Source organism: Pholcus phalangioides, unplaced genomic scaffold, assembly GCF_987345545.1.
Source record: "Pholcus phalangioides strain wild (caught in Gottingen) unplaced genomic scaffold, Ppha-v1.0 ptg000027l_1, whole genome shotgun sequence".
Classification (NCBI taxonomy): domain Eukaryota; kingdom Metazoa; phylum Arthropoda; class Arachnida; order Araneae; family Pholcidae; genus Pholcus; species Pholcus phalangioides.
Window position 1 is genome coordinate 2,666,989 of NW_028301617.1, and position 13,522 is coordinate 2,680,510.

The 13,522-nt window shown below is 36.4% G+C and overlaps 1 protein-coding gene across 2 annotated transcripts; it reads left to right on the plus strand.

Annotated features, from left to right (window-relative positions):
* The first annotated feature begins 593 nt into the window (after positions 1–593).
* On the plus strand, positions 594–13,522 carry LOC149068063 (protein MIS12 homolog). Of its 2 annotated transcripts, none has more exons than XM_089251529.1 (8): positions 594–705; positions 2,666–2,792; positions 5,989–6,056; positions 6,708–6,806; positions 7,965–8,108; positions 9,912–10,032; positions 12,974–13,054; positions 13,307–13,522. In XM_089251529.1, the coding sequence occupies exons 2-7, from the start codon at positions 2,672–2,674 to the stop codon at positions 13,051–13,053; spliced, it is 633 nt and encodes a 210-aa protein (XP_089107655.1). In that variant the 5' UTR covers positions 594–705; positions 2,666–2,671; the 3' UTR covers position 13,054; positions 13,307–13,522. The 2 variants fall into 2 exon arrangements, with proteins under 2 accessions (XP_089107655.1, XP_089107654.1); XM_089251528.1 differs by having other exon boundaries at positions 12,974–13,044.

Below are 13,522 nucleotides of genomic sequence, written 5' to 3' on the forward strand. Positions count from 1 at the left end.
TTTACGTCAGGCGTGACTAGGCCGACTGCTTCTGGAGGAGTCAAATGCGTCGTGCGTCGTGGTTTTGCCGATATTCTCTTCACTCTTGTGTGTTCTCTTTCCCTTCCCTTCAAACCGGAGCATGCAGACGACGGAGTAGCTGATGCTAAGGCCATATATAGCCACCCTGATCTGATGCACCATGCCAGGAAAACACAAACGCGTAGCGTAATTATGTACCACGTTTCTGCCGGCGCGAAATGGTCTAATTCGGTTCACGTGGCGCAAGAAATCTATTCCTAGAAAAACCCGGCTTTACAAACTCTTATTCGAATAACGGAAAAGAAAAGGCCACTGCAAATCGCAAAACATGAAACTGACCAACAAAAAAATGGAGAAATTCGTGTTTGTCCCGTAAAATATGTGTCATATGGTCATACTATTGTAGTAAAAGTAGCGGTGAATAAAAATATAAAACGACAGAAAATCATTAAAATACATAAATTTCAGAAGTTTTAAACTGGATGAAAGTTTTAACATTCATTGTTATCAGCATTTTAGTTGAATTATTTAGAATGGATGGAATGATCTTGTTGCCGCCAGCTCTGTATAATCACATCGGAATTGCGATTTCAGCGGCAAACACATGGAAGATCCCTTCCAGAGTTGATGTTCCCGTTATAAATTGGGCATGTTTAGTTGAAAGTTTCGGTTTTCCTTTTGAAGGTAATGATAATTTCTTATGTTAATGTGATTAGGGTGGATAAGCGATTCATGGGTTATCACAAAAATATGAAATTCTTCTAAACTTTATAAATTCATTTGCTTTAAAACACTTATCTTTACACAGGCCACAACAGGCAAATTGCCCAATAAAATGCCCATAAAACTTGAATTTCGAATGTATTTAAAATACAGCAACCCATTATAAAAGCGTGGGAACGGCGCCGGAAAAAAAAGTCGCCAACCTGTCCCTTATACCAAAGTTTTTCCGCTTCTCGATTTGTCCCAATATGCTTATCTCATTTATTTCTAAACATGTCAATTGCGTTAGAAGTTACGACCCCGGTAGGTAAGCTATTATATTTATTGACAACATTATTAGAGGAAAAAATTCCCTGCGACACACCATAATCTGGAATTGTCCCTTACTAAACGATACTGGAGTTTCTCTGGTCGAAGCAGTTAATTGATGGCGTATAAATAATTCGTGGTCTATTCTATCCATCCGGCTGAAGATTTTGAACACTTTTATCATATCTCACAGACACCTGTGTTCTTCCAATGCAAACATATTCAAGGGATCAGGTCTCTCTTTGTAACTCAAATCTTAAGATGCGTATACACTAGTGTGGCGATCTTGCAATGTACAACCCTCTGCAGCGGTTCTAATTCGTTCATGAGTGCACAAGCTTCCATTGTGAAGAAAAACCTTCATTGACAAAACCGAATCAGGTGGGTCCGGTTTGAACAGCTCAAGAATCGTTCACAACTCTATACAAATTATCGAACAACCAATTTCGAATGCTTTCATTGCATGATCCGCATGCTAATGTATACATGCCTTTATGTTGGCACATAAAGGTGTCCCCCCCCCCCCACCAACCAAGCCTATATCCCTCTGCAGGTAAAGTCTCCAAACCATTATGTCATACTCCAGTCCAGGGCGAACTAAGCCCGGAAAAGCGGAAGAATCACTTTAGGAGAATGTGAAACGACACCCTCTCTCTCTCTCTTAAGAATGAAACCGAGTACTCTGTTCAATTTTTTGACCATTGCTGAACAATGTTCAGAAAATCTAAGCAGCACGTCAATAAAAATACCTTGATCAGTGATCCTAGTTGCATTCGGAATAATAACACCACTCAAATCCTAAGTGCAATTTGAGTTGTTCGAACCAAAATGAGCGACCATGCACTTGTCAACGTTGAAGGCAACTCACATTCATTAGCCCATGCTGCAATCCAGTTTAAGTTGGTCTGGAGGAACTCCCTATCGTTTTGATATTCCCGACTATACCCATTAATTTATTATTCAATATCACTGATACCCTGATCGAGTTTATCGATAAAAAGTATGGAGCTCAGGGCTTTCTTGAACCCCTGCTGGATTTCTGACAAAACATTATTCTCGTCTGTTCACTCCCCTAATTGCCTTCTGATAATAATTCCCGAAATTTTTGAGAGGGAGCTCGTCAAACTCACTGGACAATAATTTGACACAGTTCCTCTACTGCCCTTTTTAAATATTGCAACCGCATTAGCAAGCTTCCAATCCCCTGTTACAATACCCTCAGCAATGCTACTTTTGTAAATTTGTGCAACTGGCCCCAACAGTTCATTAGCACATTCCCTAAGGTGGGGGATTCTCAAACTTTTTGTACCCGTGGCGTTCCTTTTCCCTTATCAATGCTTATCTGCAGCTTCCCAGAGAAGTTTAACAAAGAATCTCTTTGAAAAACCTTTGTCGTCCCGTTGATCCACGGTGCCCCGATGAAGGTTGGCGGGGCACACTTTGAAAACCTCTGCCCTAAGGAATGTGCTGATTAATTGTTATTTTTTAACTTTATCTCATGCCCGTTTCCTCATAAAATTGTATGTTTTTGACTATTGATAAGTTAAACTTTTTTTTCCAATTTGTAAATCTTTTCTAACATTAAATGTGTTTTATCTTATACATTGGCTAGCTCGCCATGGACGAGGATTCATCTTCGACCGCTGATGATTCCATTCAATTGGACGTTGACAACATATTGGATCTCGCATATGAAACTCAGTACTTTGGTTTCCATCCGAGGTCGTTTACTGATGGAGGTATAACTTTTCATTAGCTTATTCTTTGCTTTTTGAATTGAGAATGGTTGTGTTTAATGTATTAGGTCATCCTGAAAATTGGGAACGTTTGTCATATGCACCTTTTTTAAGTGAAGGGTGAGAAAAATAGATTTTAACTTCAACTCAGTTGTGCAGAGCACCCTTTTATTTATTTCATTGGAAGAGCATTGTATTATCCCTTTTTTTTTTGGCAATTCCCTGTTTAGCCGGTTTTGATGCTTTTCTACTTGGTCAGTCATTTTTCTTCGTTCTCACATGTTTTTCTTGGTTTTTTTTTGTTATTGTTCTCTTCGGTTTCTAGGTTGCCACTTTTTTTTAAAATATTGTTGGTTATGCTCTGAAGGTAAAGTCAGTGCTGTTTTAACGCATGGGCCCACCCGGGTATGGCCGGGGGGGGGGGGGGGGGTGGCTTCACAAAAATGACAAGTGGTTGAAATTTTTAAGAATTTTCAAGGTAGGGCCTAAAAATCCACTTGGCCCCGGGGTCCCATGATGCTCTTAAGACTGCCCTGGGTAAAGTCGCCCCTATAGTAATAATAGGCTTTTGTATAGAGCACTGCATTTCAATCAGGGCTGGCAGGTTTTTGACACACTGCAATTTAAACTGTCACATCAAAAACCTTTGTTGAACACCTCAAATAGTGAATTTTGCTGTATAAATTCCTGTTGAAAATAAATACACCGATTGCATGTAATGTTTGAAATGGCAATATACCTACGGCTCCATTTTTCAAACAGATATGTGTATAGAATGGTTTTATTTTATATATACGATGTTGATTTTTGTTATTGTCAAATTATGTTGGAAATTTCAGGTGTACCTAAGCAATATTCTTACTGGAAATAACATTGCAACCAAGTATAAATCAAAGGTCTCAGCAGCATGCAAAACGATATCGCTCTGAATTGGACAACATAACAAAATTATCAAATGTCGTTGTCAGTGCCGATTGGATATGAAAGCTGATGAAATGAATTCCCCCCCTCCCCATCACTTATGCCTAATACTATGATTTAGTAGATGGGGATTCTCCTAAATGCGATAGTTTTTGCAATTAATGCTGCATCTCAACCTGCAAAGCTGGCAATGCTTTAGCTATTGAGTCTTGCCATTTCACCTAGCTTCAAGCAAGAGAGTATTTTCAAACTTTGTATTAGTACTAAGCAGGTTTGGGTTTTTAACATCAACATGACAAGCGTCAAAAACTGATTTAAACTGTGTAAAAACCTAAACTGATGTTTTTTGGACAATATTTTGAATGCAATAGGTTGATAACACGATGGGTAATTCACTTTTTTGTGTATTACGTTTTATTTTTTAAACACTATTATAATAATTGAAATCAAATATTAATTATAATTTGCAATTTTGAATGTTTTGACGGACAGTTTAGAGCAGATAATATATAATTTTATAGTACATCTCTTATCTAAACTACTCATTACTTGTGCTCAATTTACTAAGCGAAATAGAGCTGTTTATTCAAAATATGTGTGATAGGAGGCCTCAGAAACTTACTCAGTATTAAAACAGTTGAAAACTTATTGTCAACGTTGTCATTCTTACTTTTGCACTTAGAATAAGTTAGAGGAGTTTTTCTTGAGCATCATATGCAATCTCACCTTCTAAATTAAAGGACATTTTAGTCCTTCAATTTAGTATTTTGATTGCTAGCTATATTCTAATGTTATGCATAATAAGGGTATTGTTTTAAGTGCCCCGGTGATTATATAGATAATTTAATAATAACGGAAATCGACATTACATTTCTGGCATAAAATAATTTTTTTAACACCTATCTGTTATGAAAAGGATACAGCAGATGGTTTTATATCAATACACATATATAAGCTAGAGATGGGACGAATATTCGGCTGCTATTTCGCCTATTCTACCCTTTTGCTGAATAGTTGGTTCGGCAGAATGTCTGTGTAAATCTTAGCACAACAAACTAGTTTTAAAAAATTATATTAATTGGAATTTCTCACATAAATTAACAATTTATACTGATTATACTTCATTGTGTAATGCATACCTATCCCTTTCTTCGGAAGAGGTTATGTTAGGGTGAATACAGTCAAACCTCGTTAATGTGTCACTCTTGGGAGAGCAAAAATATGACTTTATAAGTGGAGTGACTCGTTAAACGGAGTAAGCCCTAGCTGTGCCAATTCCTGCCTGAGTACAATTGGGACTTCCAAAAAGTGGCCCGGTAAGCGGAGTGACGTGTTAACCGGGTGACGCACTAACGAGGTTTGACTGTATTTAGTAAAACATGAAGCTTAAAATAGAATCCTACTGCAATAATGTGGAAGCGAGCATGAATTACGCAAGTTCACTAACTGAAGGATATGTCTAGACGAGAAACGTATTGAGCTACTGAGGGGGGGGGGGGAGGAAGAACATCTAGATAGGAAAAATAATGATTGAAATCCTGGATGGTGTTATCACTTTCGCAAAGTACAGAAAGGAAATATTTTTCTTAATGCTGGGCAAACCTCAGTTGCTAGTGTCAATTTCTGTACTACTCATGGCGACATGACACCTTGGATTTGTCAAGCGCTTAAATTATGGTGATGGGAAGGTTATACTACTACTACTTAACTGTAAACACATCTTTTGCACATTCGTCTACAGAATTTTGGAACAAATCGGTACATGCCAGAATACGTGTGCACGTGTTGTGAACCTAAAGTGAAGTTTGTTTCTATGTAATGCTTGTTATGTGTAGTGTTGCCATCTCCCATTTCTAACTATGAGCGAAGTGTAATGATTTAATAATTGCACCATTGTGGGCCTGTTCCTTTCTGTGGCGAGATTTTTTAATGGGGAGATCGGTTCGCATTTGCGCCTCAAAAGTTGTGAATCACAGAAAACCAACTTCAGCTGACCACCACGGCGATGGGGGGGGGGGGGGGGTGAACCCTACCCTACCCTCGCAATGCAAGGTAAGTTTATACTGGTGTGCAGTAGATTTTCAGCTTTTCTATGTTGCGATAAAATGTTCATTTTGATGTGAAAGAACAAAAACAAATGCATCAAAAGGTTGATAGGTTGTGCCCCATGACAACCAGTCAAATTTTTTTGGGACCACCGAATATGATAGGCAGTACTTTGAAGAAGAATCCTCGTGAAAATGTATATTTTCACACTTTTTTTAAAATTTCTTTTCAGTTTATGGGACAATTTTAGATTACCTGTTCGATGGTCTTCATGAAATGGGTGCATATCTTACCAAAAAGGTAATGTCGTTTTATTTATATTTTATTTATTTCTTTGTTAGGTTTAGAAATAAAAAGATGCTGTAATTTTTTCTGCACACGACCGGAACCTACAATTTATTGCTGATTCCGAACGGCTTTTTTTAATACTTGCAGAAAGGTTGGTGTGCTAACCCCTTGATGTGGGAGTCAGTAGCAGTCTTTTTCTGTCATCGCGTCGCACTACATGAGAAAGCTTTTGCGACATTGCACCTCTCAGACTCCAGGCGCAGTAGCCTGTATGAAAGGTGGTCAAAAACATCTAAATCTATGAATCATGGCGGCCTGTTCACGTTAAAAATGTTTTTTATAAATACATTTCATAGACCATATTTTGGCTGAACAGACCCCTGATAATCATTGTATAATTCAGACTAGCATATGTGGATATGGGGGGTGGAAAGAGTTCCCCCTCCTCTTTCATTAAAAGAAATTGTGTTATTAACATGGATGGAGAGGTGGAAGTATGCAATTCCTCCTGCTCACCATGCACATTCTTACATATTAACCCCCCCCCCCCCCCCCCCAACGAATAGCCTGTATCCACTTATGCTTACTTGTCCATTATTTCATGCTTATGTGAGTCATAATATTATTCATTTTTGACTGTGTTCAGTTATTTCTGTTTTCTAGTACTCGCATCTCATGCAGAGGGAGCTCCTTGAACAAAAAACTGAAACACTATTCAACGGGTTAACCAGAAAGCTCAATAGAGCAATAGATAAATTAGAGGTAAATATAAAAATATTGAATCGAAATGAGCATTTTCCATGTACTGCTTGTCATATTCAGGCAAAGGACACTATAAACAGGGCTTGACAAATCAGAAAAATAATAATCTATTCTCCAATCAAATATTTTAGGAGTCAAACATATTTCTTTTGCCAGAGCTAGTGATCACACGAAGAAAATTTTAGGCGCCAATACCATTTTTTTTTTGTTGCCATGGGGACTTTGGGCCAGGGATTTGTCCAACCCTGCTATAAAAATATTGATTTTTCTTTTTTTTTGTCTTTCGATTTCCATGGCGTATGATGATCGCTTTTGGATTTCTCTGGTCATAATACATTCATCACACAGTGTTTTGTTATATAAATACCATCAAACGTGTTTAATATGAGTATCATTAATAAAATATTACAAAATGGTAGCCCAGGGCTGGAAGAATTCCAAGCACCAGGTAGGTCACCATGGTGACTGAAAAATTCACATTGCCACTTAATTTTTTTAATGTTTGACAAGTGAATTGAAGTCTCAGGACCACAAAATTTTCTGAAATTTTTGAAAATTTTTTTCAGAAAAGGGGGGGGGGAGTCCCTAAGTCCTGTAGAAGTCAAAGAATATACTATTTTGAATCAGTTTTGTCGGAGGGAAATGAAGCACCTAAATATTCTTCCGATTTGTCAAGCCAGAGTAGTTCCTGAATTGCAATCTGAGGACAATACAAAATTCTGGAATTTACGGCAGTTCATCTATCCATGCCAAAAAAAACAGTCACTATGTTCTGGAAAAATTGAAAGACATATTATTTTTGACTTCTTTTTCGTGACAAAAAATGTTTGGTGCCTAAAAATTTGTCCTGACATCTAGATCTTTCTGTGATTTGTTAAACCCTGTGGGTGGGGGGAAACAGGTGGTCTGTCTTCCGAGAATATGTGCTGGCCCCCCACAAGAGATATTTCTGCTTGTGGTCCTGTGAGATTACAGCTAATACAAGCATTTTTAAGGACCCCCCCATTTTATTTGTTATTTAATTGCATTGCAGATTTCATGTTTGTTTTAGGAACAGTGTGTAGCTATATGTGTAGTTAATATGAGAATTGTTTTTACTGTGTATGACTTGTTAGTATACAATAATTATTTTGTTTTCAATATCTCCATTTCTTACAGCTCTATCTGAATCGAAATGTATTCAAAATCCCCGAAAATGTTGTCCTTCCCGAAGACCATATCCATTTTGCCAGACCAACAACTGATCAACAAATGGAAGAACTGGATGCTGAGATTGCAGAGCTTCTATCTAGAGTGAAGAAAGTGAGTTTCTGTCACGTTTACCTTTGTGATGCTCAGGTGAATTGTAAGGAGTGCTGTAGGTTATATCTCACTTTGCCTACATCTATATGCGTATTTACAGTTTTGCTGCCTGTGGGCTACACAAATTTTGCCGCTCTTCTCTCATTCTAGTTTAATTTTCTTGATCACTCATTCCTCAAATTTGTCGCCCTGTGCTATAATCAGCTTGCTCTGTACTTATAAATATGCTTGCGTATTCTTTTGGTCGCTAACATGCTTGCATACTCTTTTGATCACTCTTATGCTCACACACTGTCTAGGTCACTTTCATGCTTACACACTTTCCAGGTCAATAATACTCACACACTTTCCATGTCACTAATGCTCACACACTTTCTAGGTCACTCTTTTGGTCACCCTTATGCTCACACACTCTCTAGGTTGCTCTCATGCTTGCACACTGTTTTTGTCATTCACATGATTGCACATGCTCTAGGTCACTCTTTAAGCCATTAATATGCTTCCACCCGCTTTGCATCACTCTCTTGCTCACTCACGAACTTGCAAATGCTCTAGGTCACTCACTGAACTAGTCTCTCGCTCTCTGGGCAGAGGCAGATTCATGGTTAGAAAATTTTGCCACATTTCTCTCATTGTGTGCTAATTTTCTCAGCCACTCATTCCTAAAATTTGCCATCCTAGGCTATAACTCGCTAAGTGCCCCCTTGTCAATATGCCAATGCCCACATCCTCTATTGCTTGTAACAAAAAGCTGTGTTTTGTACTTTCAGTTGCAAGGATTTTGTTCAGGTTTAACCATGATTAGCCATTAATCTCGTCCATGGCTTGTCTTAACAATGCATTTGTATTTGGAACGTTAAGAAACAATTAAATGGAATAAAACCCTTGTTTATCTGGAACTCTCTGTTAATGTTGATTTACTCAAATGATAATTTTCTTTCTGTGAGTGGTGAGGAAACTATCGCCTAAGTCAGAAATCTTGCTTATGAAAATGAAGATTCCATTGGAGGTGGGGAGACTTCACAAATGCAAATGAGAAACAATGATTTTTTTTTAAAGTTTCTTCATGACTAAGTGTTTCTTTATAAGACTACATTCTGTTGGAGCTGCACGAATTGTGCAATGAACCATAAATAATATATAGGTAAGAAAAAATTTGCGATGCATGAGTAAAGCAGGGGATAGCAACAATGGTCTATATGTCAGTTGGACTCAGTTGAACCGACAGCAACTCATACTCCTGAACTCACCCCCCACCCCGGATGTTGAGTATATTTTTAGTTCTTTTCGAAAAAAATGAATTTTTTATAGAGCATTTTCCTCTGAGTTTTTACGTCGTGCGAATCCTAACCCCAATAATTAATGTAGATGAGGGAGTACTAGTTCGTCAAATTGATGTATGTTTGATTATCTAAAAATTTTGATGTATTGACATAAGGCTCATCCCAATGATGTCTTATAATCAACGTTACACCACATTAAAACCCCTCTGGATGTCTATAATAAAAGTTGGGGTTTGAGCTATCTACAGTCTTTACTGTCCATTTTCAGGCATATTTCAATGAAGGGATAGTGTAAATTTTTGAAGAGTAAGTCCCTGTTTTTGGTTGGAATCACTGTGTTTGTGAAAAGAGTTTCGGCCCACAAAGCATGCTCTTGTGAATGAAGAAAATATAATGGAATTATTCCTGCTGAAATGTTTAGATACCCTGCCATAAAGCTTGAGCAGTTTTACTTTTCCAAAATAATCAGCCTTACAAAAGTTCCAGATGTATTACATAGAATGTATTTATATGATTCCAGGCTAGAGAGCGGAATGGATACCTCAAAGAGAAATACAAGGAGCAGCAGGTCATCATTGATAATCTGCAGTCGTTCAATAAAACTATGGACTTACCACAAAGCATTGCTTCTCAAACTGGCAGTGAGTCATTTTGTTTAATAAGTTTGGCGTAAACATGATTAAGTAAAAAGGGGAAACACTGAAACACATTCTCTCAAGGGGGGGGGGGGTTATTTACTGTAATTGAATCTAAGTCAGTGTGAATGTCAGAAGAACCTGTTATCCCACACAATGCAGTAAATGTTGAGATGAAGGATGAATGCTATGCAGCTCAAAAATAAAGAGAATAATATTGAAGCTTAAATGATGATAGTGCTTAACTTAGTACCATAAGCACAATGTAAAGTTACAAAAGTAACATGAAGATTATATGACCCTCATGGTTCAGCCCACAACATAAAGGTTATGACCTTCATGTTACACTTTTTTACTTTTGTAGCTTTCCAAACCACTGAATGGGTGTAAAAAAAAGCATGTAAATGTCCCTTTAAAAAGCTGATTTTCATGATACATCATCCACAGGTGGCATTGTTTCTGATTTATCTGGAAGCCTTCCGATTTTTCAGCCTCATTGAAATCTTCTGGTTGGAAATCAGATGCTTCAGATTTTTCGTATCTTCATGGAAAAATCCCTGAAAACCCTCAAAAATCTATATGAAAAATATAAGAAATCCGGATTTCGAGCATGAAAAATCGGTAATCGTCAATTATTGGCAGGGTTGGTAAAAAAACCGGTTTTTTTGAAAAAAACCAAAAAACCGGGTTTTTTTTGTTTAAACCAGGTTTTTTTGGTTTAAACTGGTTTTTTTGTTTTAAATAGTATCAACATTAAAAACAATGAAATTTCTGAAAAATCATTCCCACTTCCAATAATTAACTAAAATAAAATGTTTATTAATGTAATTAACACTATTCCCATGCTAATTAAATCAATAAATATTTATTACATTTTAACAAAAACCAACTTTTGCAATTTAATTATTTTTTGCTTAACTCAATGGATTACTGTGTGTTTGAAAATTCTTTTAATGTTATTATTAACCATATAGTATATAAAGGTTTTTCTCCAGTTACTTTCAGGAAACTTAATTAGGAAGCTATTTTGCAAAAAGTAATAAAAATTAGGTGAATATAATGTATTTAATGAAGCATAAATAATGCAGATTAATTAGCAATGATTTACGATATACAGGGTGATTATAACTAAGGTTCTGATTTCAAAACACTGTAAAAAAGAACGATTGTCAGAATGACTTGCAAATTGACATGAATATTCCTGAAAAAATTCAATTTTATTTGATAAAGGGGAAAAAATACTTAAAAATGTAAAATTAATGACATCATCCAACACGTGGGAAATTTGCTCGCAGAATGGAAACGATAGCCAGTCATGGCAAAATGATACCTTAATTATAGCATTCACGATTTCATAATTCATGGAAACATCACAAAAAATGAAGTAATGGAACAAATAACTACAACTTACTTAAAAAGTGTTAAATATGTTGTCCACCGCGTGTTCTGGCTATAAGGTTGAAAGCACAAAAATTCTTGTTCAACAGCAGAATCGGAGTATGCCATGGTCATAATGTGGATGTGCTTGCAATTCAGCTTTACTAAACCAAGCGCGCGCCCTTTCCCATCCCATTAATATTCCTGAGGAACTTCTAACATATAGGGAATGTGCTGGAGATTGCAATTCACCAAAGTTTGCAATCTGACCACTGTTTATAGCATTTTGAGGTACCCCCACAGCCAGAAGTTGCAAGGGTTAAGGTGCATCCTGTCAAAATGGGTCTTCAGCAGCTGCTTTGCTGGTATTGCAATGTGCATCTTGATAGAAGTTCTATCCACCCACTGATGCTGTGGAAGTGCTGAAATGATGTGGTTGCACAAAATAGATTATACTGCGGGCCAAGTACAGCATCATCTACTTGCACATTTTGTACTTTTTTCTTTTGCGAAAGAAACTTCCATTGCTTCAGGAGTATCCATGCAAATTTTCAAATCATTCTGATCAGTACTTATTGTATAGTTTTGGAATCAAAACTTAAATCATAATCACCTTGTATATAGCTGATTATTTTTCATAAATCTGTTATTACTATACAGTAGAACCTTGATTAACTGGGCTTAACAGTGTGTGTGTGAAAGTATAAAAAAAACGATTGAATATATATATATTCAATATTCTGCCCACTTTTATGAGACTTTTTGAAAAAAACCACTCATAAAATCTTATGCATTTAAAGATATACCATCAGAATGTACCCCAAGGATATAAAATGTGGTAAAAATGAAACCTTTTGCTAATAATGAACCATTGTGATATTTTTCAAGGGAAAAAAATGATATTTAGGCAGCTTTTATTTGATTTTTTGAAAAAAACCAAAGTGGTTTTTTTAAAAACACCACTTGGTTAAAACCAAGGTTTAAACTATGGTTTAAACCAAACAACCCTGATTATTGGCAAGTAAAGTTGCTAATTATTGCTAAAAAAAATTGGGACAACGAAAATGAGATTTATGTATGGTTGCCACTCCCCCCCAAAAAATCCCTGAGCTTTCCCTTTTCCCTTTATTTGTTTTTTTTTAACATGTCATCACGTGATAAACTGCAGATTTTGCACGTCTATGAATTGGCACCTATATGATCATTGCTTACACATAATTCATTCTAGAAACATTTGCATTTGGCACTGCATTGTTTCGTATTAGGAAGAGAAATTTTTTTTTTTAACTTTCTCCTGGACTGATATGTAATATTAAATTTCTGTGCAGCAAATGTTCAGTGCCCAGAAGTGCTTTTTAGCTGTGTGGCGAGGAAGAACTTGGATGGAATGTTGGTAGTGGTCTAACTTCTGATATAAGTTTAGTTTGTGCCCCCCTCCAAGTTAGTTGTCTTTGTCAGAATTTGTTTTTTCTCATTATGGGTTCAATAATTAACCTATTTTCTAAAGTAATTCTTCGAATTTTGTTTTTAAAGTATTGAAAAAAAAACCCTATTTCTCTGAATGTTTCAGTTCCCGATATCATTGAAAGTGTGAAATTTTCCTTGGAGAAGGCTTCAGAACTGACACAAGCGCTGCAAACAGTAAGATAATGTGAGGATTAACCTCTAACCTTTTCTTCTTTTATTGTGTAACGAAATGCTGCGGTGAATTCATTTTTAGATTGTGCACACTTTATAATTCAGGACTGGTTTTGTCCAGCCCTGAATTATATTTCTTTTATCCATTCATCATATATGATCGGGCCACTTTTCTGGACAACCGAATACTATGATGTGCACTGAAAGTTTGTGTTGTGAGTATTATTGCTATAATATTCATACTCAAGTAATATTTCATTTGTAGGTTTGGCGTTAATTGACGGACAGTGTTAGAAGAAAGGCATCATTATTGATTCTGGTGCTATTTTTTTTCAATATACCGGTAGTTTTGATGTTTTAAAACCTGTGTCGTTGAAGGGACTGTGTAAAAAGTGCTTTTATTTTTAAATATTTGTGACCCCTTTTTTATAATAACAGATGCATTTTTCGTGTTTAATTAAATTGTGAAGTTCATATTTTA